This window comes from Muscardinus avellanarius (genome assembly GCF_963383645.1).
Source record: "Muscardinus avellanarius genome assembly, chromosome: 1".
Lineage (NCBI taxonomy): Eukaryota > Metazoa > Chordata > Mammalia > Rodentia > Gliridae > Muscardinus > Muscardinus avellanarius.
The window spans coordinates 175,844,498-175,872,243 of record NC_137786.1 but is presented as its reverse complement, the minus strand read 5'-3'; the positions used below and the strand labels follow the sequence as shown (position 1 = coordinate 175,872,243).

At 39.2% G+C, this 27,746-nt stretch overlaps 1 protein-coding gene across 1 annotated transcript in view; it reads left to right on the top strand.

Moving 5' to 3' along the window:
- Positions 1-27,746, top strand: part of C2CD3 (C2 domain containing 3 centriole elongation regulator) — a gene marked incomplete at both ends in the record, with an annotated part of 121,978 nt that overhangs the window by 31,088 nt on the left and 63,144 nt on the right. Inside the window, 12 exons of the mRNA XM_080696269.1 lie at positions 1,982-2,136; positions 3,341-3,547; positions 4,024-4,136; positions 6,094-6,212; positions 7,669-7,791; positions 10,628-11,122; positions 14,570-14,721; positions 16,671-16,917; positions 20,010-20,190; positions 23,392-23,575; positions 25,306-25,478; positions 27,423-27,546. Coding sequence (XP_080552395.1) covers positions 1,982-2,136; positions 3,341-3,547; positions 4,024-4,136; positions 6,094-6,212; positions 7,669-7,791; positions 10,628-11,122; positions 14,570-14,721; positions 16,671-16,917; positions 20,010-20,190; positions 23,392-23,575; positions 25,306-25,478; positions 27,423-27,546 — 2,273 coding nt within the window. The remainder of the gene's footprint in view (positions 1-1,981; positions 2,137-3,340; positions 3,548-4,023; positions 4,137-6,093; positions 6,213-7,668; positions 7,792-10,627; positions 11,123-14,569; positions 14,722-16,670; positions 16,918-20,009; positions 20,191-23,391; positions 23,576-25,305; positions 25,479-27,422; positions 27,547-27,746) is intronic.

Here is a 27,746-nt window from a genome sequence, read left to right as displayed (position 1 = left end):
GGCTTATCAAACTCAGTTTTGAAGTCTAACTGTCTAGATAACAAGGTGCGAGTTCTGGTGAGAGCCCCTCTTGGCTGCATCATCTCATAGCATCTGCAATGGGGAGCACATGTGGGAGGAAAAGATGACATTGCCGATCAGAAAGCCAGAGAGAGGCTAGTGTCTCACAGTCCCTTCTGAGGATGTGTCCCTCACTGACTTAAGGACTCTCCACCTCTGAAGTGCCCGCCTCCCAACAAAGTCATACTGAGGATTAAGCTTCCAGCACATGAGCCTTTGGAGGACAACCCAAACCACAGTACTCTTGGTTTTTCTTTTTTCCAGGTCAAAAATGATAATGATAATAACTGAAATACAAGGTAGTTTATACCAGCTTAGTGGGATGGCAGTGAGGTCTACAAGATTCAGGGGAAGAAAGAAGAACATGAGATTACCACAAAGAACATAATTAGGTATAAAGAGTTTTAACTGAGGGCCTGGAGTGGTGGCACATGTTTGTAATCCCAGCATTCGGGAAGTGGAGACCAGAGGATCACAGTTTGTGGGCAGCCTCAGCTACTTAGCAAGGCCCTTCTCAACTCAGTGAAACCCTGTTTCAAAAATAAAAAGACTAAAAAGTAGGGCTGGGGGTATAGCTCAGAGGTACAATGCCCCTGGGTTCCATCGCTGGTACTGCAAAAAAAAAAAAGTTTTAACTGAAACTTAAAACATAGTATTTTGAGAGGCAGAGAAATGGGTATAGCAAAGGATCCAGTTTAATAGATGAGAATATGTGTGGATGGACTAGGGAATAAAGTTCAGTGGTAGTAGAGCACCTGCCTATCACTGAAACTTGAAACTTGAGCAAGTTTTTTTTTTTTTTTTTTTTTTTTTTTTTAGCCAAATAAGCTAGATGTAGTGGCACACTCCTGTAATCATAGTTCTTGAGCAGTTGAGACAGGAGTATCACAAGTTCAAGGCCAGCACATAGTAACTTAGACCCTGTTTCAAGATAAAAAGGGTTCAAGGTATATTTCACTTCCCAGTACTATATATACACACACAAAAGAAGCCAAATAACCATAATACCATCTTTTATCTTTATTTTGTATTTTGCAATATAAGGAGCTAATAAATCAATTATAGTAGAATTCTTTTCTCAAAATAAAAATTAATTTCGGAGGACTTAGCCACTGGTTCTCCCATTAAGGAAACTTGTGAAATATAAAAGATTAAAATCAGAATGAATCATTTCTAGCATACTCATACTTTTTTTTATAAAAATAAGCAATAACAACAACAACAACAAAAGTCTTTACATCCAAACAGTGACATTGTACTAGTCATTTGGCCTCAAACTACCATAACAAAATAGACTTTGGAGCCCATGGAGATCAAAATCTGACTTTGGTGCTTACAGCTCTGGATAGATAATAAACAAGCTGTGTGGCTTTCTCACTTGTAAAAATTGAGGTAAGGGTACCTTGTAGGAATGTAGAAATACATGTATAGCTGCTAATATATACCAAATACATAGTAGGCAGTCAATGGTGATCATCATTAGTGAAAATTTAAAAGAATCTACTTTTATTTTTGTTGGACTAAACTTATAAGTTACTTTTGTATAACTAGAAGAACTATAAGAATACGTCTTGATGTCAGCGAGTTATCTCCTTAATAATGATGTATTGCAAAGAAGAACTTGCTTTAAATTATTATTATTATTATTATTATTATTAGTGGTGGTGGTGGTAGTACTGGGGTTTCTGGAAGCCCTTCTACCTCCAGGCTATACTCCCAGACCTATTTTATACTTTTTATTTGGAAACAGGGTCTCTTAAAGACCCTGCCTGATCCTCCTGTCTCTGCCTCCCAAGCGCGGGGATTACAAGCATGTGCCACCACGCCCAGCGCTTGCTTGCTTTTAGAGAAGTCTTCTATTACCACTACCTCCAAAGCAATTATCTTTTAGTGTCTCTCTTTTTGTTTCTTCTTTCCATAGAAATCTGATACCAGCATCAGTGATTTCCTTAGTGAAGATGATGATATTGTCTCTTCTAAAAAAATGAACCAATCAAAAGCTCTTAGCAGATCTTCTAAGGTCCTGGAGTCAAGAGATCATAAGCTAAAGAAGGGGGCAGCAGACAAGAAAGACAGGTGAGCCTTTCTATGGATGTGTGATTATAGGCAATAGCAAAGGAAATTTATTTTCATATGAGCTCCTCAAGCTACATTCGAATATGTGTAAAAGTATGAATGTAGCATGGTTAACCTGGACACTCATTGTTGGGAGTGGGGGAAGGGGAAGTGGAGGGTTGGAGAGGGCACCAAGCACAGTCTGAATGTATGCCATTTTCAATATGATCCACATAAAAATAAATTAATTAATTAAATAAAATAAGAGCTCCTCAAATGATGACTTGCATTTGTCTAAAACTGTCAGAGTAATTAAGGTGCAGTAACTCAGTAAAGATTGCAATCCTTAGAAAAAAAATGTAATGATGAGACAGGAGGATTGCAGGTTTGCAGCCAACCTCAGCAGCTTAGTGAGGCACTCTGCAACTTATTAAGACCCTGTTTCAAAATAAATAAAATAGGGCTGGGGGTATAGCTGGGAAGTAGAATGCCCCTGGGTTCAATCCCCAATATGTCCCCCACATACACACACACACACACACACACACACACACACACACACAAAGTAGTAACATGAAAAGATGGGTTAAGGGAGAAAACAAACTACTAGGTTGTATGTATATTGTGATCATACCTATATAGAAAATATGCATAAAGAAAGCAAATTAAAAGGAATATGCAAAAGTGGCAAGAATAGTTATATTAGAGAAGTGGATATCTGGGAACAAATTTTGTGTCCCAGCTGGGCGTGGTGGCGCACGCTTGTAATCCCAGCTTTTGGGAGGCTGAGACAGGAGGATCGCACAGGTTCAAAGCCAGCCTCAGCTACTGAGTGAGGATCTCAGCAACTCAGTGAGACCCTGTTTCCAAATAAAATATAAAATAGGTCTGGGAGTATAGCCCGGAGGTAGAAAAGCCCTTGGGTTCCACCTCCAGTACCACCAAAAAAAAAAAAAATTGTGTCCCATCTAGAAGAACCTAATTTGATGTCAATTTCTACACTTGTGCAGAGATGAACACTTTACATTAAAGGAATGATTTTACATTTTTTGAGATGTTTTTCATTGTAGATTAGGACCAGAATTCTGACAGTTAAAGCTGCTTCCACTTATGAATTAAGATGCTTCCTGTCCTACCTCTTTCCTTCCTGTTGCCTGTGCCAACTGGATTGTTTCCTGTTCGGCCTCTAACTGCCTGCCTGCCTGTCTGTGTGAACTCTTTGCAGAAATTTAGCTGAACAGGTGCCCTCAGAAACTCTGGAAGGTGCCCAACTGACAACACTAAGTGTGGATAGACTGGCCCTTCTGGGAAGAACACATTCAGTCAGAGTCATCATCGAAACAATGGGAGTTCCTCCAGATAGTCCCCAGGTGACCCCTGGCACAAAAAGCTCTGCTGGGAAACCACCTAAGCTGACAACAGCAAAAAAGTGGTATGTCTCCAACTTGAGAAAGCCAGATTTAACATTTTTTGAAAATATGGCTGATAATTGTATAACACTTTGTGATTTGTAATGTGCTTTCCTATACATCGTTCATTCAATAAAAATGCATTGAATCCCCCCTAGGTCCCAAGAACTATGCTAGGTAAGTGTGAGAGTAAAGAAAATTACAATGCAGATTCTGTTCTTATAGACCTTATAGTTGGCAAGAGGGGGAAAGATTTAAATGGCTATCTGTAACGTAGGGCTTTAGGGACCAAAATAATGTTTAATACTGAAAGTGCTGTGAGAGCACATGGAGCAAGCCATTCATTCCACCTGGCCAGATTGATGAAAGCTTTGAAGAAAAAGCACAGCCTCTGGGGAATAGAAGTCCTGAGAGTGGGACCTTCAAAGATATGTTGGATTTATAGACAGAAAAGAGGTTTGTTAGTTTGTTCTTTAATCACTTTTTTTTTTTTTCTTAGCACTTTCTTTGTCGAATATCACTTTCCCGTGGGCTTTTCCAAAAGTGGATTGGGAAAGACAGCCCTGATCACTGAGGTTGTTCGGCTCGCCTCCAGTAAAATTACAGATGGAAGTAAGAGACAAACCTGTTTTCTGCTCCTTCGATAATTTGACTTTGAAGAATTTTTAAACCCCTAATTATTCAACTGACTTTTGTAATACCATAGAATCTTATAGCTAGAAAGAATTTTGAAGTGAAACTCCTTTAATTTTTTTTTTTTTTTTTTTTTTGGTGGTACTGGAGGTGGAACCCAGAGGCTTTCTACCTCCGGGCTATACTCCCAGACCCATTTTTTATTTTATTTGGAAACAGGGTCTCACTTAAGTTGCTGAGAGCCTCACTAAGTAGCTGAGGCTGGCTTCGAACCTGTGTGATCCTCCTGTCTCAGCCTCCCAAGCGCAGGGATTACAAATGTGAACCACCACACCCAGCTCCTTTAATTATTTAATAAGTGAGAAAACTGGCCCAGTGGTGCTATGACTATCCTGATGTAACATAGCAGGTCAGTAACATCACCAAGATTAGAACTCAGAACATCTGATGTTTAGATCATGTTCTTTTAACTGTTGCCATTTTCTTTTTTTTTATTTAAAATAGCTTCATCAAAAGATAATTCATATGTCATGCAATTCACTCATTTGACATGCACAATTTAATTTTTTAGTATATTTGCAGAACTGTATAGCCATCACCGTAATCTATTTTTATAATATTTTCATCCTCTCTAAAAGAAACCCCACGTTTACTAGCATTCACTCTCTGCTCTCTTCTCTCTCCCCTCCACTCCTTCACCCCTCCAGTCCCTAAGCAACCATTCTAGCTAGGTGTCTCATATCAATGGAGTCATTCAACATGTGGTTCTTTTGTGATGAGTTACTTTGACTCGCTGTAATATTTTCATATTTTTTCTATGTTAGGGTATGTATCAGTACTTCGTACTTTTATGGCTTTATAACATTCCATTCATTTATTCATTCATCAGTTAGCCATTTGGGATGTTTCCACTTTGGGGCAGTTTTGCCAAATGCAGCCCTGAACATTGTTTATGTAGCTTTGTACAGATATGGGTTTCCCCCCTCCCCCGTGGGTCTATATCTGAGTGTAATTGCTGGGTGATATAGTATGACCCAGCATATAAAATATAGCTATATTTTAACTTTTCCAAAAATAGCCAGACTGTTTTCAGCAGTGGCTGCACCATTTAACATCCCTGCCAGCAATGTATGAGGGTTAACTCTTTCCCTACATCCTCAGCCAACACTTGTTACTTTCATTATTTTTAACTTTAGCTATCCTAATGGATGCAAAGTGGCATCTCTTTATGATTTTAATTTTCATTTTTCTCATGGCTAGTGATATTGAGCATCTTTTCATGTGCCTTTTGGCCATTTGTATATCTTCTTTGGAGAAAAGTCTGTTCAGATCCTTTGCTTATTCTTCAGTTGCATTGCTTTTTTATTAGTCAGTTGTTAAGAATTTTTTTATGTATTCTGGATACACGTTCTTTATCCAGTCTGTGGTTTGCCTTTTTCCACATCCTGTCCTCATATTGTTTTTCATTGATTTCTCACGGCAAGGCAGAGCAACAAGCACTTATTCTTTTTTTTTTTTCTTTTTTTTTTTTTTTTTTTTGGTGTTCCTGGGGTTCCTGGAAGCCCTTCTACCTCCGGGCTACACTCCCAGACCTATTTTTACATTTTTTTTATTTGGAAACAGGATCTCCTAAGCCAACGTGTGTGGCTGGCTTTGAACCTGCGCAATCCTCCTGTCTCTGCCTCCCAATCACGGGGATTACAAGCGTGTGCAACCACGCCCGGCAACAAGCACTTATTTTATACAGAGAATTTTTTTTTTATCTCTGCTCCTTCAGTCCCACAATCCTAATGTTTTCTGTGCAATCACACTGACTAAATTACTGAAAGAGATTTTAGTTATATTTGAAAGGGAAATGGGTATCATCGAGACATGAATTAATGATGCCTCTGGCCAGATGGTATAACATGGGCCTTATCTTTGGTTCTCCTTACAGTGGTGAAATTCCAGCAGCGATTTGTATTTCCTGTACAGTTTGGTGGACCAATGATAGAACACTGGTGGAAATCTAACCTCACTTTCCAAATTTATGCAAAGAAGATTCCACAGAAAAAGGTACTTTGAGTGATTTTGTCCTTTGGATAACAATTCACACCAGAGATTCAGAGCATACCTAAAGTTGCATTCCTGCTTAAGCAAGGAATTTATCCATGCTCAAGTAATGCTAATAGCTTCCTTTTGGAAATAGAATACCTAAAGTATCCAAACCATGTCCAAAATAATGTAATTGTGGATAGCACTTGATCATCTAATTCCAAATTTATAAAAACCACTTATAGCTGGCACAAGATAAATCAATAAACTATGACATGAGTAGTATTTACTTCCTTCAGTAAAAGAAGAGCCTATGTAATGTTCTGTCTCATATTTGATACAGATAACATGAAAAAGACAACTTGTTTTCTTGTTGGTCTTTTTGTTTTGTTTTGGTTTTGGTTTTGGTGTTTTGGTGGTGCTGGGGATTGAACCCAGGAGAATTCTACCTCCGAGCTACACCCCCAGCTTGATTTTTTAATTCTTTATTTTGAAACAGGGTTTCACTAAGTTTTGGAGGGCCTCACTAAGTAGCTGAGGTTAGCTACAAACCCAGATCCTCCTGTCTTAGCCTCCCAAATGCTGGAATTATAAGCATGCATGACCATGCTCAGTTTTTTTTTATTTTGAAACAGGATCTGGCTTAATTACCAAGGACTGATTTCAAAACTGCTATCCTGTCTCAGCTTTCCAAGTACTGGGATTACAGGCATGCACCACTATACTGGTTTATCCTGTCTTTTATCAAATATTATATGGCAATATTCATATTATAAATTTTTGGTGAACATTTAATATGACTGCACATAATACCATTGTATGGATAAGCTATAATTAGCTTAATCTTGATTGTTTATTGGATATATTACTTCTAATTGTTAACTACTTATAACACACATATATATATATATGTCTACATAAGCATTTTATATATTTATTATTTCTTTAGTGTAAATTTCTAGAAATGGAGTTACTGGGCCAAAGAATATGAATTTTTTAACCTTTTAATATTAATTACCAAATTTGCTGTCCAAAAGTATGCTGTCAGTTTATATTCCCAGTTCCATCCATATGACAGCCCTTTGATTCTTCATAGCCTTAATAGCCATTAAGTTTTGTGATATTCTTCATTTTAATAGCAAAAATTTATATCATCTAAATTTCATTTTTTATTAATAGTAAAGTTGAACATTTTGAATAAAGAACTAATGCTTAATTGTAGAAAAAGATAACCTTCCAACCTCTCTGTGGTATATGAAATCCTCTATAACCTTATAGGGAAAAGTATGGAAAAGAGAATGGAGGCCAAAATATGGCAGAATATGGGATCTCATTTAGAGTGGTCTCAGTCAAGAAGGTTAGCTTTGAACTTCGTAAAGAATGAGTTCTTGTAGAAGCCAACATAGGGTGTCACTTTAATTAAAATCTTCTGTGGCTCTTTAACCCAAGCTTTTATTTCTCCCCGCTGTTTTCTCAGCCAGAAGTCATCGGATCTGCATCACTTCCTTTACAAGCTGTCATTCAGTCAGAGCTGCTTTCTTTCAGTGACCAACTTGCAGTGCAACAGGAAAATGGTCAGACTCCGCTGGGTCCCCTGAAGGTACATTGGTGTACAGTCAGAAATTCAGGAGTATTTTCGGAGCATGTATTGTCTCTCGCTATAAGTATATCAGTGAAGAAGAAAAGCCAAGTCTCTGCTATTGTGGGCCTTCTGCTGAAGTAGGACAATTGAAGTGCTGTGAAGGAAATAAGTGAATGGTACAAGAGGAGTACCTGGGAGAGAGTCGAGCATAGTCGTCAAGAAAACTCTTAGGAAGTGACATTTCTTTTTTTGAGGGTCAGGGGATGGAACCCAGGGGCATTTGACCTCCGAGCTACACCCCCTGCCCTATTTTTTATTCTTTATTTTGAAACCGGGTTTCACTGAATTGCAGAGGGCCTCACTAAGTAGCTGAGGCTGTCCGCGAACCGTGATCCTCCAGGTCTCAGCCTCCCAAATGCTGGGATTATAAGCATGCACCACCACACCTGGCTAGGAAGTGACATTTAAGGTGAGATTTCAAGAAGGAGAGGAGAAAGTAAAAAACACAGGGAAGACCATTCTAGAAAGAGGAAATAATACACTCAAAAGCTTTTAATGTAGGAGTGGGATTTGTGTCATCAAGGTCAAAATGTTACCACAATACTGGTAACATTTCTAAGAGGGAACTGGCAGAAAGTAGGGTTGGACAGACAGGCTGGAGCCAAATCATTGAGAATATTGTAGGTCAAAGTAAAGGGTTTAGATTGAGAGCCAAAGAAACGAAGCATTGGAGTTCCATCATCTGATTTGCATTTTTTAAATATTTTAGCCAGGCGTGATGGTGCACATTTGTAATCCCAGTACTTGGGAGGCTGAGACAGGAGGATTGCAGGTTTGCAGCCAGCCTGAGCTACTTAGTGAGGCCCTTTGCAACTTAGTGAGACCCTACTACAAAATGAAAGAATAAAATAGGGCTGGGGATGTAGCCCAGAGGTAGAATGTCCCTGAGTTCTATCCTCAGTACCACAAAAACAATTATTTTCTGTGTGCAAGAAGGAAAAAGAAGAAGCTATTTCATCAGTCCCAAAAAAGAGATGCTTGAAGATGGCTTAGACTAGATAAGGTACAGGGAGAGAAGTAACAATGTATACCTGATAGAACAAATTCTGATGTATTTAAGAAAGGGTTCTTTCCAGCCAGGCGTGGTGGCACACACCTGAAATCCCAGTACTTGAGAGGCTAAGATAGAAGGATCGCAGGTTCAGAGCCAGCCTCCACAACTTAGTGAGGCTATCAGCAACTTAGCAAGACCCTGTTTCCAAGTACAGTATAAAATAGGGATAGGGGTAGAGCCCAGAGATAGAAGGCCCCTGGGTTCCACTTCCAGACCACAAAAAGAAAGAAAAGAAAGAAGGGAGGTAGGGAGAAAGAGAAACATGGTCTTTCCTTGTGTTCAGGAGCATCAGGATTTCTTAGGTGGCAGAACTCGAATTTATTGCTTCTGTGCAGCTTTGCTGTGTATCCTGGGGAGTTTTTAAAATCTTCATAGTCATGCCTAAAGCATCCTCATAGCCTCATGGCTTCCAGTTACCCAGGGGATAAAGTCAAGGCTCACTCTGTGGCCTCAGCCTACTACTTGATATTTCTCTACCAAGAATCATGTCAAACTATGTGAAGTTATCACCAGGGTACTGTGTGGATGGACTCATACCTCCATGTTTTTTATTTTTATTTTCATCCTCCTATCTCTTCTTGAAAGTCTTCTCTTTCCTCTCCTTGTTTTTTCTGGTATATACTACTGACCTTTAAAGATATATATGATTACTATTGTGAAAAAATTACATCACCTTATTCTTCTGCTATTCAAGTTTTATTTTTTACTTGGCTAATTCATTCTGAACTGCAAAGTTTAAAATCTGAAAGGGATATTAAATAGGATTAATGGACTAGAAATTGTTTTTGTCCTGGCTCTGTTGAGAACAGTACTATATCAGATTGATTGCTGTCAGTATTTAATGAAGCAAAATAACTGTGTAAGGATAAAAGGCACAGTAAGAACTCTTTACCTCTAGTAATCCATTCTTAGTGACCACTTCTGTTCTTCAGATTTATCACTTGTACTGCATTCATTTTCTTGTGTTTTAGCATTTTAAACTATTTTATTTTGAAACAACTTCAAACTCAGAGAAATATGGCAAAGGTAGTACAAAGAGCTCCCAAAACCTTTACCCAGACTTAAACACATATTTGTCACATTTGTTTTGTTTTGTTTTATTTTTTGTTGTTGTACTGGGGATGGAACCCAGGAGTGTTCCACCTCCAAGCTACACCCTCAGCCCTATTTTCTATTCTTTATTTTGAAACAGGCTCTCACTAAGTTGCAGAGGGCCTCACTAAGTAGCTGAGGCTGTCCGCAAACCAAGATCCTCCTGTCTCAGCCTCCCCAGTGCTGGGATTACACCACATCTGACTCTGAGCCTTTGTTAATTGCCATTCTACTTCACAGAAGAATTGTCCTTTTTCCCATATTAATTTTATATTGGTATGGATTCACAGATTCTTATATTATTCAATAGGTTATTTTTTCTGCTGTTAATCATTTTGATACTCAAATTATCTTAGATTTAGCCAATAGGAGCCTGTTCAATTGAAATTTTGTGTCCTTTAAACATATCTGTATCCTTTTCTAAACATTTCCTTATTTTTCAGCACAAGACAATGTTCTAGGCTCATCTTATATTATTGATAATCTGCCTAGCTTTTCTCAGTTTAAATAAACAGTCTCTTCGTGTTCTTATTTTGGTGTTTGAGGATGAGTTAATTAGTTTTCTAATAATCTGACATACAGCTTTAGAATTCTGATGCCATTTCTACAGGACATTCTTACTGACCTTTCTCCTTTTATGTTTTGTAGGTAACCATAGAGCTTGTTACAGATAACAAGAATTTCACTGGTGTCAATACTAAATTGAGTAGCAACACCCAACACACCCCACTTTGTACTGCCACAAGTCCAGATAAAAGAATACCTGAACCCAGCCAAGATACTACCTATACCAAAAATCTACAGAATCTAAATCAAATTCATGAGGAAACTACAAAGAAAGGACAGAATGTGGTGCTCCCCACCCCAAAGTCACCAAGCATTGTAGCACCAAATTCTTCAACCTCCATGACTGTACCAGCCTCCCGCAATTCAGCAAATCAGACAAATGAGTCAACAAAAGAAAATGCTTTGCTGTTGCATGTACTGTTGATGGTGCCAGATGGGAAGGATTTCATCACTGGAGAATCTGAGAAACAATCACCATGTAATGTTTATTTAAATTGCAAACTCTTTAGCACAGAGGAAGTCACCAGATCTCTCACTGTTTGGGGTACAACACAACCGGTCTTCAACTTTTCTCAGGTAACTTTGTAGCCATTAGGGATGGGAGTAGGGGGGACAAATGTTTTCAAATCTTAATGCCATCTTAAATTTTGAATTTTGCTAGGCATGTTGGCGCACTTCTGTAATCCCAATACTAGGGAGGCTGAGACAGGAGGTTCAAAGCCAGGCTCAGCAACTTAGTGAAACCCTATTTCCAAATAAAAATAGGCTGGGGGTATAGCTCAGAGGTAGAATGCTCTTGGGCTCAATCCCTAGCACCATAAAAATAAAAATAAAAAATAAATCTTGAATGCTTAGACTGGATAGGACCTTTGTAATTATCTAGTATGCCTTGTCAGATAGAAAGAGAAAAAGATACCAAAATTTTTTAACTTTTTTCTCTTTCTTTTTGTTCTTTCTCAGTTCATATAGTTTCTCACTATTTCTTTTGCCTTAGTTCTAGATTCTATTTATTTTTCTTCCTCTAGGACTTTGATCAGTTAAATTTCCCCAACTTTTTTTTTTTTTTTTTTTTTTGGTGATACTGGTGGTGGAACCCTGGGCCTTTTCTACCTCCAGGCTATACTCCCAGACCTACTTTATACTTATTTGGAAACAGGGTCTCACTAAGTTGCTGAGAGCCTCACTAAGTAGCTGAGGCTGGCTTTGAACCTCTGCGATCCTCCTGTCTCAGCCTCCCAAGCACTGGGATTATAAACATGCGCCACCACGTCTGGCTCAATGTTTTTTTTTTTTTATTTATACATTTTTTTCCTAGCTCCCATGTATTCCTCTACTTATTTCAGTATTCATCTTATTTGCTTTCTTTGTAGAATGTGGTGCTATTGCTTAAGTTTTCCCCCCTGAGTTTTTCAACTTTCTCCTTACATTCTTCCTACCTCCGCAGCCAGTGTTTTACCTCTTGGTGCTCCTGTTTATAACTCTTGATAGTGGTCTTCAAATTAGCCGCTTTTTCTCCATGCTCATCACATCTATTCCCATAACTTCATCTTTTCTTTTTATGAAAATAACATCAAAATCTACACTTCTATTTAAGTCAGGCCTTTCCCTATAGCTTCAGATCTGTATATCTAGCTGCCTGCTGGTCATCACCATCTGGTGTCTCAAAAGTACTTTATGCTTAGTACTTAACCATATTGCCTTGTGATCTACCAGGTATTCAATAAGGATGCATAAATGAAAGAAGGAATTAAAATGTGTCCAAGTCTGAGTTTATTATTCCTTCTAAATCTGTTCTTCCCTTTTTGTTTGACCTAATTCATTTTATAACTTACTCTGAAATTTAAGTAGAAATTGCAAGTTGCCCTTGACTGTCATGTAACTGTTCACCAGGCCCAGTAAGCTCTTCTGATGTAATGGTCTCTGGAACCCACCCCTCTCTACTCCATTACACTGCTTCTCTTCAGGGCTTCACGCACAGTCCAGAGTTCAGATTGGTTCACCTTATTTTAACATCTCTGAGCCCATCCTTTCCTCTGTGTACCAACCAGAATGATCTTTTTGAAACACTAACCTGAAGCCAGGCACCATGGCACATGCCTGTAATCTCAGTACTGGAAGCTTGCAACAGGAGGGATCACAGGTTCAAGGCCAGCCTCAGCAACTTAGCAAGACTCAATTTCAAAAATAAATTAAAGCTGGGTGTGGTGGCACACGCATGTAATCCCTGCACTTGGGAGGTGGAGACAGGAGGATCGCGCAGGTTCGAAGCCAGCCTCTCTGGCTTAAGGTTAGAAGCCAGCCGCTCTGGTTTAAGAGACCCTGTTTCCAAATAAAAAGTATAAAATAGGTCTGAGAGTGTAGCCCAGAGGTAGAAGGGTTTCCAGGAACCCAAGTACCACCAAAATTAATTGATTAATTAATTAATTATTTAAAGGATGGCTGGATGTGGTGGCATGTGCCTGTAATCCCAGTACTTAGGAGGCTGAGTTGGGAGGATCTCAGGTTTAGGGCCAGTACCTGGTAATTTGGTGAAACTCTGTTTCAAAATAAAAAAATAAAATATGGCTGGGAATGTATCTTAGTGGTAGAGCCACCCCTGTGTTCAGTCCCTGGTATCACAAAAATAAATAAATTAATTAATTAATTAAAGAGATCTGGTGGTGTAGCTCAGAGGTAGTACTCCTCTGGGTTTAGTCCCCAGTACCAAAACAGACAGACAAAAAATGACTAACCAGAGCATTTAACTTCCCTGTTTAAAACTTACAGTGATTCCCCAAAGCCTTCATGATAGAATGTAAATTCTGAGTATCACTCCAAGACTTTTTTAAGAACTGACTGTATATACTTGTTCAGTCTCAACTCCTGCCTCTCTTCCCTTTGTGCTGGATAGGCCAGCTGTGCTCAGCTCCTCAGTATTATCTGAATATTCTCTTTTCCAACCTCTGTGTCTTGTGCTATTCCTTCTCAGCCTTCATGACAGTATTAGGTAGAACATTTTGTTCTAGTTAACTCCTGCTCAGCCTTAAGTTTTATCATTACCTTCTCCCCCAAGCTCTTTCTGAAAGCTATATATTTGGAGATGAGGTTGCTATATTAGTTTTTTTTTTTATTGGTTTCAAAGAACAGAAATGTACCCATGGCCCCTTGTATAATCGAGAGTTTCTTAGGTGAATACGAAAGTAGCTCTGGCTCTCTGCACTTCAGATGTCGTCCTTTCATCATGTCCTGTACATTTTGTTTTATTTTGTTTTGGTGCTGGGAATTGAACCCCGAGCTTTGCACATGCAAGGCATGCCCTCTTCCACATCAAGCCTTACCTTCCTTCTGGTGTCACTCTTTTTGCCTCTTAGGTTTTCTATTGGTTTTATCATTGGAGTTTATCTTCCTCCACTTATTACAGTTATTACTATCGCTTGGATTCCTTCAAATTGGTGGTCTCTTGATTCTATTATTTGATAGGTTGTTCTTGACTCTAAACCTCAGGTCCTCTTTGTAAATTTTCTTTTCTAACTACCAGATGGCCAGTTCTGGAATAATTTTATATTGAAAAGCCCAGATGGACAGTTCACATAGCTATTGAGCATGACACCCTGTGGACAGAGCACTTTACACTGAGCCATGTCTTTGAAGGCCATCCAGCTAGAGCACTGGTGGTCTTTTGATAAAGTGTTCAGCCTTTTTCCAGACATCAGTCATTCTTGTTCCAAAAACACCTTTCCCTCAGGAGGGTTTACAAATGGCTCACTTTGCCTTGGAAAGGGATGTGTGAGTTTGGTACGTCTGACATCCCTCTCTGTGCCCCAAGTATATGAGCCATGTCATCAGAGAACTCATACTAGCTTATATGTTAGTGTCTGAAGCAGACTGCTGCTTCTGTTGAGAATGCAGAGTAGGTTTTCTTTCAATGTCTTCCATACCTTACACCATGCATGCATACCACATACTTTCAGTAAATGCTTACTGAATAAAATATAAATTAATCCTTTGTCTCAGGTTTCAGCTTTTTGTTGTTGTTTTCCCCAGGTGATTCCTATCTCTCTATCTTCCAAATACCTGGAAAGGCTTAAGAACAATGTGATGGTAATTGAAACTTGGAACAAGGTGCGGAGCCCAGGACAGGACAAGCTGCTCGGGCTGGTGAAACTCCCCCTCCATCAGTTTTACATGTCATTCAAGTAAATAGGATCTTTTGGAGTATTCTTTATTTTGCATCTTTAACTTTGTTTGGACTGAAGAGGAATTCTTTTGGTTTGCAAATATGAATAGCCCTTAATCCCTTGGAGGATCTTTCTCAGTCTCACCACAGTTGCTGCTCTTTCTCCCATTGTAAAGCAGTTATACTGCTTGCCATGTTACAGGCACTGTGCCGCGAGCCTTACATACATTAAGTCATTTAATCATCATACCAACCTCTGAGGCAGGTACTTTGATTTCCCCTATTGTACAGAAGAGTTAACAGAAACCCACAGTTGAGTTACTTGTCACTAATGTCCAAGAGTAGAAGGCTTAGACCCTGGATAGCCTGACTCTGGAACCCACTCACTCTACCAAAAAGCCCTACCACCAGAAGTTACCACCTCACAAAACTTAGGGTTTACTTCTCTATAATGAGACAGAGTGTGATTCATATCAGTTGTTTCTTAAGATTTCTATAGTGAACATTGTAGTTTCAATCTTAAGTTTGATTACTGTGCCTCACTTTAACACCTAGATGGAGTATTGATTAAGCTGAAGGCTATTTCTATCTCCAAAACAGACTGTTATTTTTTTGTTTTTATTCAAAATGCGGATTTTTAATTGTTTCAGCACTGACTACTTTCCTAGCAGTCTTCTTGGAGTTTTGTGTTTAAAATGTTGGATTTTGGCCAGGCATGGTGGTGCTTGATTGTAAATCCCAGCATTTGGGAGGCGGAGACAGAAGGATCGCAGTTCGCAGACAGCCTCAACTATTTAGCGAGGCTCTTCCCAACTCAGTGAGACCCTGTTTCAAAACTAAAGACACTTTAAAAAAATAGGGCTGGAGGTGTAGCTTGGAGGTGCAATGCCCCTGGGTTTCATACCCAGTACCACAAAAACAAAATAAAATAAAATGTTGAGTTTGACATTTCATAAAGAACAGTTTTGTGGGCAGTATCTCACTTGAGTCTTGCTAATACCTCATCAAGTATTATCATTGTCCCCATTTTAGAAATGAGGAAATTTGTCCTCTGACTTGGAAAAGTCGCTTAAACCTCTTTCATGTCCTTGTCTATAAAATGAAGATGATGGCTAGACATAGTGGTGCACACCTGTAAACCCAGTACTTGGGAGACTAAGACAAAAAGATTGCAGATTCTGTGCCAGCCTGAGCCAACTTAGCAAGCTCCCAGCTCAACCTTGTACAACCTCTGAATCCTTAGCTAAGTTACTCAACCTTTTTGAACTTTTCCTTCGGTTAGCAGTGGGTATTATCAGTACTCACAGTGTTAGATGACTACCACATAGTAAGTGATCAGTAGAGTTCAGAGACGATTGGTAATATTGATGCTCAAACTTTATCTGCCAGATTCTGAAGTCCACACTTTTCTTAGATAACCACACCACCTCGCTGTAAAATATGCAATTTAGCAAGCCTCAGCTAAGATTTTGTTCCATTGGTCACAGACTCTGGGCTTGGGGCAACAATGGTAGAGATACATCAGACACATTCCTAGCCCTGAAATTGAACTTCTCTGCCCTGTAATTTTAGCTTGATTGGTTATTGACAATCACATTAAAAATAAAAACTCTAGCCGAGCGTGGTGGCGCACGCTTGTAATCCCCGCGCTTGGGAGGCGGAGACAGGAGGATCGCGCAGGTTCGAAGCCAGCCGCACTGGCGTAAGAGACCCTGTTTCAAAAATATAAAATAGGTCTAGGAGTGTAGCCCGGAGGTAGAAGGGCTTCCAGGAACCCCAGTACCACCCCAAAATAATAATAATAATAATAATAATAATAATAATAATAATAAAAATAAAAAATAAAAACTCTATTACTTTGTAGCTATAGATCCATTTTTAACAAACAGAAAAGACAAGCAAGTAGAAATGAAGCAACTCTGACACTGATGATTGCTATTGGCTCATTCACAGTTTCTTCCCCTCCAGAGATCCCAAGATTTCTCGCCTGCTGCTTGATGCCAAGTACCCAGTTGTTGCTGTCGACAGTTACATGCCTGTGATTGATGTCTTCTCAGGCCACCAAAATGGGAGTCTTCGAGTCTTTTTAGCCATGGGTTCTTCAGATCAGATAATCGCACTGCAAAGATTGAAGAATGAAGAAGGAACACTCCCTCCCTTCGGCCCTAGGCCAGCCCATTTCCTGGATCAGCCATCTGTAGCATCTGTTCCTATGGTAGAAATTCAACATTGTGGTTCACAGAAAACTGCAATCTCATTTTCTCTTGCACATTTTAGCAAAATTAAAATTCACTAAATTAATTTTATTCCAGTAATAGAAGGCTCAACAAAAGAACAACTTGCACTCCAGTGCTTGCTTTAAACCAGAGGAATCATTGTTATTTTATCTGATAGTTAAAATAATTCTCTGTGTCCCACTTAGCTCCCTGAATTTATAAAGAAAATCTAATTCATAACTGGATCTTAATCCTATAATTTACTATCTTAATTTTTTATACTTTTATTGGTGCAGGGTAATTATGCATCATAGTGACATTCAAAGTGAAACATAAACATTATGCACACATCATTTGATGTAACTTAATTACCCTTTTAAAAATTGGAGAAAAGGAATGACCCCAAATTTCGTCAATAAAATCTAAGTCTGTTGTTGACTAAGTCCATATGGGAATCTCTAGTAAAGTGCCTTGCTTTTCTACTAGTAACTTAAAAGTAATTTTTTCGGACAATGCCATACAATTGAGAAAGCACATTAACATACCATATTTATTTCCCTAACATTTCCAAAAATTATATATCATAAATATGATCTATAAATAAATATTAAACATCATATTTATTTCCCTACAAACTGCATTGTCATTCTCTTTTATAGGTGACAAAAAAAGAAAAAGAAAAAGAGAAAGAGGTTGTGCAACTTGTCCAGGATCACATAACTAAGAATGGGAGAATTAGGGCTCAGACTCAGGTCTTCTGGCTCTAGTCTTCATTTCACTGTATCATGGTCTACTATATCCAACATTTGTTGTCTTGATTAGTGTAGTCAAATCTAGATCTCCACACCAATTAAATACATTATGGGTTTTTTTTTTTTTTTTGCATAAGTAGAGATTGAAAACTGAGAGTGGTAGCACATGCTTGTAATCCCAACATTTGGGAGGCTGAGACAGGAGGATTGTGGTTCACCGCCAGCCTCAGCTACTTAGTGAAGTCCTTCGCAACTCAGTGAAACCCTGTTTCAAAATAAAAAGAATTTAAAAATAGGGCTGGGGGTGTGTGGCTCAGAGGTAGAATGTTCCTGGGTTTCATTCCTATTACCACAAAAAAAAAAAAAAAAAAAAAATGGGGATTGAATCCAAGGGCATTCTACCTCCAAGCTATACCCCCAACCCAATTTTTTATGCTTCATTTTGAAACAGGGTCTCACTAAGTTACAGAGGGCCTCACCAAGTAGCTGAGGCTGGCTGTGAACCTGTGATCCTCCTGTCTCAGACTCCCAAGTATTGGGATTACAAGTGTGCACCACCACACTCAGCAAATACATCATGTCTTAATCTGAATCTGAATGACAAATGTAAATGTCTTTAGCAGGAAAAGAATTATGATGAAAATATCTATTTATTGTTTATAAATTTATTGTTTATATGTTATTGTTTATGCCCATGTTTTAAGCTCTAACCCTTTGTTCTTAGTTTTTTAGATATTAGTATTTATCATTAGGCTAAATAGTATTTTTTCTAATTAGAAATTACTGCCGGGCGTGGTGGCGCACGCTTGTAATCCCCGCGCTTGGGAGGCAGAGACAGGAGGATCACGCAGGTTCGAAGCCAGCCGCGCGCGCTGGCTTAGGAGACCCTGTTTCCAAATAAAAATGTAAAAATAGGTCTGGGAGTGTAGTCCGGAGATAGAAGGGCTTCCAGGAACCCCAGTACCACCAAAAAAAAAAAAAAGAAATTACATAATAGCACAAATAGCCTATAATACTTTGTTAAATGTTACATGGCTTTCACTTTGCAGTATAGACTCAGATCTTGTTAAGTTCCATACTAAAAGTTAGAAAATGTGCCAGGCGTGGCGGTGCACTCTTGTAATCCCAGTACTTGAGAAGCTAAGACAAGAGGATCACAGGTTCTCAGCCAGCCTCAGCTACTTAGTGAGATTCCGTTTCAAAATAATAATAAAAAAAAAAGAGTAGGGGTGTAGCTCGGAGGTAAAATGCTCCCAGGTTCAGTCCCCAGTTCCGGGAGGAGAAAAAAAAAGTTAGAAAACATTTTTTACTATGCTCACAGAGGAAATCCTTCAAAGACTTGTTTGTGAGATTAGCTATCTACAAGTACAGTTTTTTCCCTTATACTTATGACTTTCATTGAGTCACCAGAACTGAATTGTTAAATTATCACAATATTCTTTGATCAAGTTAAACAACTATAACTCAGAGATCTTTTTCCCAAAAAATTTTTGCTCCAAGGAATCAAATCGCAAGTTTTCTATTTCCTTAAGAAAAGTTTTGGGGCAAGTATTTTTAATGTGTTTCTAGATTTTAAGGCAAAGACCTAATACAGTCTCTGTTCCAGATTGATTGGGCTAGTAGTTAGAATGTTAAACATATAAATTGTACTATCTTCTTACCTGAATCCTGAATTCTTAGTAATGAGTTATTTAATATCTGTGAAGGCAGTAGAGGATGGGGGTAAAGAACACTGGCTCCAGAGTCAAGCAGCCTGAGTCCAGACCCTGTTCACACTGTTATTAGCTATGCATTTGAAATTATCAAACACAAGCAAAGTACTTGGTACAGTGCCTGACACATAAGAAATTTTTACTACATGATTCATTGCTATGAATAGAAATATCTTCATTAACATTGTATTTGCCACCTTCCCAAATAGTTCTTACCATTTTTGGAAATTCCCAGTCTTCATTTCCAACTATTTTAGAAAATAGCCTTCTATTTTTAGTGTACTAACAGCTTTTACCCCTCCCCCCAAAAAAAAAAAAACCAACTGGATTCTATCACATGACTTTTTAGCAGTTTTTGAAGTTGAAAAATTTTCCCCTTTGTTCCATTAATGCATGGAATTGCATTTATGGATTTCCTGAAACTAATCTAGTCGTGATCTAGAGTAAATTCTTCTTGGTCTGATTATACTGAACAGTTATGAGAGTTATACAAGTAAAACTAAGTCTCTATCTTAGTGACAGCCAGTTCACTTTTTTCTAATCTATTCTTAGGCTTCATAGAAAAGTAGGAATATTTTAAGCAAGTTACTCTTTAAAGCTCACCAGTGTTTCTGCTTTATTTAATAGGCTGAGGACCAAGGAAATGGATTGATGGAGCACCACTTTGAATTCCATGTAGAGATGATTAAAGGTCTGACCCCTCTTCAAGCAACAGTGTGGGGAGAAGCGGATTGTTATGTCCAATACTACTTTCCATTTCAAGACTCGCAATCCAGTGTGCTCAGAGGACCTGAGTTTCTTGAAAATGGTAAATTTGGGAGATTAGGCCTTTTCATTGCTTTTATTAGACATACTTAGGACATGTTTTTCCTGAGTGGATTTTATGTTTTTAAGTGTTTTCGAGTCAGTAAAAACAGTCTACACAGTAAAACCAGATGGACTTAAGTTTCTACTTTTTCTTTTTAACTGTTTTTTTTTAAGTTTTTATTTTGATAGGATTTCAGAACACTTATATAAATACTAAGAATTTCTGTATATCTTTTGCCTAGATCTACCAATTATTTTCATTTTGCCCCATCTTATATCATGTACATGACTCTTTTTGTTTCTTTTTTGGTACTGTAGATTGAACCCAGGGGCATTCTACCTCTGAACTATACCTTTAGCTCTTTTTAATTTCAAACAGGGTCTTGCTAAGTTACTGTGCTCTAGCCTCAAACCTGCAACTCTCTTGTCTTAGCTTCCCAAGTACTGGTGTTATAGGCATGTGCCACCATGCCTGGATACGTGCCTACTTATTCTTATCTTCTGTATACATCTAGTTGATAATTATTATTTTCAGTAGCTATGGTTCTGTAAAGTTATTAACACCTTAGAGAATTAAAGAAAATTGACCTATTGCTCCTAAAAGAAATATGTAAGCCAGGCATGGTGGCTCATGCTTGTAATCCTAGTACTTGGGAGGCTGAGACAGGAGGATTGCAGGTTCGAAGCCAGCCTGAGCAGCCTAGTGAGGATCTCAGCAACTTAGTGAGACCCTGTTTCAAAATAGAATATAAAATAGGTCTGAAGGTATAGTTTGGCGGTAGAAGGCCCCTGGATTCCAACCGCAATAACACAAAAAAAGAAAAATATGTACATATCCATCTTTCACATAGATCATAATCTAAAAATCTTCCAAACAATTTTTCCCTTCTTTTTTTTTTTTTTGTGGTACTGGGGGGTAGAACCCAGGGGCTTTCTACCTCCAGGCTACACCCCCAGCCCTATTTTATAATTTATTTGGAAACAGAATCTCACTAAGTTGCTGAGCACCTCACTAAGTAGCTGAGGCTGGCTTCAAACCTGTGCAATCCTCCTGTCTCAGCCTCCCAAGTGCTGGGATTACAAGCATGCGCCACCATGCCCGGCTTTTCCCTTTTTTGTTTTGTTTTGTTTTGTTTTCAAAAGAGAAAATAAGATCCAGAAGTATTAAGTGACCTACCTAGGACCACCTCATTAACAGGTGCCAAGGTTAGGATTTAAACCAAGAACCAGAGCTTCGTGTACTATACTATACTGCTTCTTCTTTCTCCATCCTCTGACCATCAATGAGAGCAAAACAAGAAAGCAGACTCCTGCCTTGTTCAATCTCAGCTAGAAGTGAAGTAATCTGGTGACTCAAAATTTGTTTGCTATTCTACACCTGTCCATAAATAATTTCCAGGTTCTGCTAATGTTGATTTTGGATTTCACGTAAGAGACTTATAAACAGAATATATTAAGAACTCTTACAAATCTGTAATAAACAACAACCCATTTTAAAAGTGAGCAAAGAATATGAATATAAATTTTGCCAAAGATATACAGATAGCTACTCAACACATAGAAAGATGCCGTATTGTGTCCATAATGCCTATAATCCAGTACTTAGGAGTCTAAGACAAGAAGTTCTCAGTTTAAGGACAGTCAAGGCAATTTAGCAAGGCCCTCAGCAACTTAGGAAGACCCTGGGTCAAAATAAAAATTAAAAAAAGAACACGAGCCCAGTGTGGTGGCACACGCTTGTAATCCCAGTACTTGGGAGGCTAAAACAGGATCACAGGTTTAAGAACAGCCTTGACAATATTGTGAGACTCAGCAAACTAGTGAAAGCCTGTTCTAAACTAAAAAATAAAATAGGGCTGGGGGTGTGTTTCACTGGGTTCAATCCTCAGTACCACGAAAAAGAAAAAGAAAGGACTGGGGATGTATTTCATGAGTTTAACCCTTAGTACCCCCCCAAAAAAAGAGCAGTCTATTTGTCATTATAACAAAATACTTAATGCTAGATACTTTATAAAGAAAAGATGTATAGTTTTGGAGACTGAATGTCCAAGTTTTGGTGGCCCTATCAGTTCAGCCTTTGATGAAGGCTTCCTAGGCTGAGGAATGGGAGAAACGGAATGGGAAATGTCTGTGCACCAAAGGGCCCACCTGCACGGGTAGTTTCACTTTGTAACAACTTGCTTTCACAAAAATCAACTTACTTGCCAGACATGGTGGCGCATGCCTATAATCCTAGTAGTTGGAAGATTAACACACAGGAGGATTTTCAGGTTCATGGCCAGCCTCAACAACTTAGCAAGTCCCCCCACACACACACAACTTAGTGAAACCCTGTTTCAAAATAGAAAATAAAATAAGGCTGGAGGTATAGCTCAGAGGCAGAATGCCCTTGGGTTCAAGTCCCAATAGTACAAAAAGAAAAAAGAATGGACTTCACAAGACCAGTATTAATCTCTTCTAAGGACAGCACCACCAGTGACCTAATCACAGCCCTACCTCTCAGCACTGAAGACCAAGTGTCCAGCACATGGACCACATAGAGACAAACCATAGTAGACTCTGAGCTCCATCAATTATTTAGGCAATACAAATTCAAACCACCATGAGATGCACTTCACACCCACCAACGTAGCTATATTTTTTTTTAAAAGACTAACAAATGGCAGGATGTAGAAAAAATGGAACCCTCAGACATTGTCCATCAGCCACTGGATCTCTTTCTATATCATCATGGAACCTTAGGGTCCCATAGCCTCTAAGAATGTAGGTTCTGATTCCAGGGACCTACTAGCTTTTAAGACCATTGGATTAGCCAGGCATGGTGGTGCACACTTGTAATCCCAGCTCTTGGGAGGCTGAGACAGGAGGATCGCACAGGTTCGAAGCCAGCCTCAGCTACTTACATTCTTAGCAACTTAGTGAGACCCTGTTGCCGAATAAAGTATAGAATAGGTCTGGGAGTATTGCCCAGAGGCAGAAAAGCCGGTGTGTTCCAACACCAGTACCACAAAAAAAAAGACCATTGGATTAACAGTGCAACTTCAAGGTGTCCATATTCTCATCTGTGAAGTAAGAATAATAATACTTGCCTTGTTTTCTTCACAAGAATATTATAAGGATAGTGAATACTGTATATGTAACTACTGTCCTATGATATGTGAACACTGAACTAGATATTCTGAACTGCTTTTCTTTTCCAAAGGAATTACCCTGAAGACCTTCAGAACTGCAACCACACTCTGTGTTCCAGATCCCATCTTTAATAGTGAGCACCATCACTCTCTCCTGTTGCCAAACGAAGTTCCAGTACAGAGGCTTCTACTAAGCGCCTTCTCTGCACAAGGCCTTGTGCCTGGAGGCGGAGTCCAGTTTGAAATCTGGTGCAGGTACATTATGGACCACATAATCCTATGCCTCAGAAGGGAGACTTTAATCATAAAGCATCCTACCCCTTAGCCAATCTAGGTGGAACTTTTAGAAGGAAACTAAGCAGCCCCTTCTGCCCTGTTTTATGTACTTTGTATTTGACAGTGATTCTTGGTTTACTTTTGCTGAAATCTGTTAGGATCTTGGGGGCAATTTTATCTCAGACTTTATAAAAATTTTTTATTGGTGCTTTTTAGTTATACATTGTAGTGAGTTTCGAAGTGATACATCCATATATGCAACAACATTTGTTGATGTGCTTCCCTCTGCCCGCTCCCCACCCCGTCATTTCTTGCCACTACTTACAATGGAAATCAAGTCCTACTAGTTTAACTCCTACTGTCTCTTTTTTTTTCTTTTTTTCTTTTTTTCTTTTTTTTTTTTTTTTGGCAGTATTGGGGATGAAACCCAGGGACATTCTACCTCTGAGTTATACTCCCAGCCCTATTTTTTACTCTTTATTTTGAAACAGGGTCTCACTGAGTTACAGAGGGCCTCACTAAGTAGCTGAAGCAGGCCATGGACCCGGATCCTTCTGTCTCAGCCTCTCAAATGCTGAGATTACAAGTGTGCACCACCACACCCGGCAACCTCCTACTGTCTCTTAAACATATGATTCACCTTTGGGGAGGGGGCTTCTCTTTATTCAATTCAGACCTTTATCATTTGATGCCTGATTACTGTGATAGCTTCCCAACTGGTCGCTCCACTTTTAAACTCATATTTTGTCATTTCTTCTTCACACCAACAGAAAGAGTAGCCTTTATAGAAATATAAATTCACTTAATGTTACATGCATGGGTAGAAGGTTTCTAGAAAAGATACTGGCATAATAATACATGCCCAACCTCTCCCTTTGTATTCACACCTCCAAGAAACCAACTATACCAGGCATGATGGTGCATGACTCTAATCTCAGTACTTAGGAAGCTGAGGCAGGAAGATCATGAGTTTAAAACCAGCCTAATCAACTTAGTGAGGCTCTTAGCAACTTAGTGAGACCCTGTTTCCAGATTAAAAATAAAAGAGCTGATGATATATCTTGGATATAGAATGCCCCTGAGCTAACTCCCGAGCATTACACATACACAAAAGAAAATAAATATAAAAAAAGGGAAAACAGCACCAGAGAAATAACTAAAAAAGAGTACCACCACATGCCAGGATTTTTTCTAAGTATAGTGAGGTGGAAATCAAATGTAAACATTTTTTAAACCACCTAAGTTTGATTTACAACTTTGTGATCTGAGAACGAATTGTTTTGACATGAGAAGGAAATAGAGGAGTTACTGACATAACCTTATTGCTCCCCCAAATTCCAAGGGCCTAGGCCTGAATACAAGAATGAGTCATGAATGAAATTAGGACTGTTCTGGTTCAAATTTGCTACTGCAAGATTGAATCTTTAAGGAGAAACTACTCCCAGAGGCCCAAGGCAAATGCAGATACCTCAGACAGAAAGCCTGTGGGAGGCTGGTCTGTGTCCTGAACTCAGGATGTAATTTATGTGGTTGCTTCTCCATGTAATGGGCAGTAAATCCAGCCAGACATAACCGCAGTTATATACCGCCAGTACAGAACAATCAGGCTCCAGAAATAACTAAATATTGAAAGCTGATCCCTGGAGGAGACTGACTCACTCCTTCACCTAATTCTTCCAACTGACAGCTTGTGCGTATGTGGTTTACAGATACTATTATCCTAATGTGAGAGACCAGATGGTCGCCAAAGGACTCTTGCCATTATCTAGGATCTGTGCCATGGTAACCATGCAGCACCGCGAAGATGTGGGAATACAGAACTTTAATCTTCCTTTAACGCCCAGGTTTGAAGACAGGAAAGATTTGAAGAGCCAGTCATTAGGTAATTGAAGACTAATTTTTCTTTCCCTTTCAAAAGCAATATCCATAATTATTCCTTTCTAAATTAGTGATGCTGCACTTTTTGGTGTGTTTACCTCCGTTTTGAGGAGCTTATGAAAACTAATACGATACCCTCTCAGAAAAATTAGTATAGAATAAAAACTGCTAATTTTATATATAATTCTAGAAAATTTGCGGCTCCATAGACTTGTCTTGTTTCACCTTAAACTTTAGCAAGCATTTACTAAGTCCTTGTGGCATAAACTCTAAGTATTAATAGGTGCACTCAGAGAATTTTTTTGTTTTGTTTTGTTTTTGTTTTTGTTTTGTTTTGGTGGTACTAGGGTTCGTGGAAGCCCTTCTACCTCCGGGCTACACTCCCAGACCTATTTTATATATTTTTTTAAATTTAGAAACAGGGTCTCTTAAACCAGCGCGGCTGGCTTCGAACCTGCGCAATCCTCCTGTCTCCGCCTCCCAACTCCCAAGCACGGGGATTACAAGCGTGCACCACCACGCCCAGCAAGAATTATTATTCTAAAACAATGTGAAGCCGGGTGTGGTGGCACATGCTTGTAATCCCAGTGCTTGGGAGGCTGAGACAGGAGGATCACACAGATTTGAAGCCAGCCTTAGCTATTTAGTGAGGCTCTCAGCAACTTAGTGAAGACCCAGTTTCCAAATAAAATATAAAATATGTCTGAGAGTAAAGCCTGGAGGTAGAAAAGCCCCTGAGTTCTACCCCCAAGTATCACAAAAAAATAAATAAAACAATGTGAACAGGTGTGGGATTGATGAAATTTAATGAGCTTGAACTAGAAAATCACTGTAGGGGAGGAAAAGGTTAGGATTTAAATTGGAAGCAATTAACTAGAGTTTGGAGTTTTTGAATCATATTAGAACCTAATGGATTCAGCAGGATGAACTGTCCTCCAAGTTTATCTAAATCAAATTGCTGTTCATACCTACTAAGGAATATTGACCAAAACAAAAAGTTTTATTTTGCCATATCCTCCTGACCCTCGCTATAAGCTTATTCAGTTATGATTAGACTTTTCCCTAAAAGAAGACAGTACAATGGTAAGATTTTTTTTTTTTTTTTTTTTTTTTTTTTTTTTGGTGGTACTGGGGTTCCTGGAAGCCCTTCTTCCTCCGGGCTACACTCCCAGACCTATTTTATATATTTTTTTGAAACAGGGTCTCTTATGCCAGCGCCGCTGGCTTTGAACCTGCGCGATCCTCCTGTCTCCGCCTCCCAAGCACAGGGATTACAAGCGTGCGCCACCACGCCCGGCATGGTAAGATTTTTGGTAAAAAGATTGCATATGGTTATTTTTGTTTTTGTTTTTTTTTTGGTGGTACTGGGGTTCCTGGAAGCCCTCCTTCCTCCGGGCTACACTCCCAGACCTATTTTATATTTTTGAAACAGGGTCTCTTACGCCAGCACGGCTGGCTTCGAACCTGCGCGATCCTCCTGTCTCCGCCTCCCAAGCGCGGGGATTACAAGCGTGCGCCACCACGCCCGGCAATAAAAAGATTGCATGTGGTTATTAACTCTAAGGTACAATATTTGCTTATTTTTAATTTTCTTGCAGTCTGGGGATTGAACCCAGGGGCATTCTACCTCTCCTACACTCCCAGCCCTATTTTATTTTTCATTTTGAAACAGGTTCTCACTAAGTTGTGGAGGGTCTCACTAAGTAGCTGAGGCTGGCCCTGAACCTGCGATCCTCCTGTCTCAGCCTCCTGAGTTCTGGGATTACAAGTGTGAGCCACCATATTTGGCTGTAAAGTACAGTATTTAAAGTGTTTCTGATTGTGAAGAGATTCAGGCCCCTTATCATGTGTTGTGATTGCAGTGTTTCTCCTTTGTGACCAGAACTTGAGGTTTGGTGGAACAGAGATTCTGCTTATCACTCTTTTCTCTTTTGTCCTCATTCTTCAGGATTGCTCGATGTGGGCCTGCGGTACAGGCGTAGTCCAAGAACAGCTCAGGGGGTCCTGGCTGCCCGAACTGTCTCCATCTCAGTCCAGATTATCAGAGCCTGTGGTCTGCAAGCAGCAGCCAAGTAAGTCCACCTCAAAAGAGCAGTTCTCCAACCGTTTTTACTGTAGTCCCCACAGTGTCCTCAGATATCCATAACTCTGTTATACACAGTTCCCAAGTCACTAATCACAACTCTTTCTCTGTTAAGGCATTTCAGAATTTGAGTAAATCATTTGCAAATTCTGCTACGTTAATTGCTGACCTTGTTCAATCATGTTATCT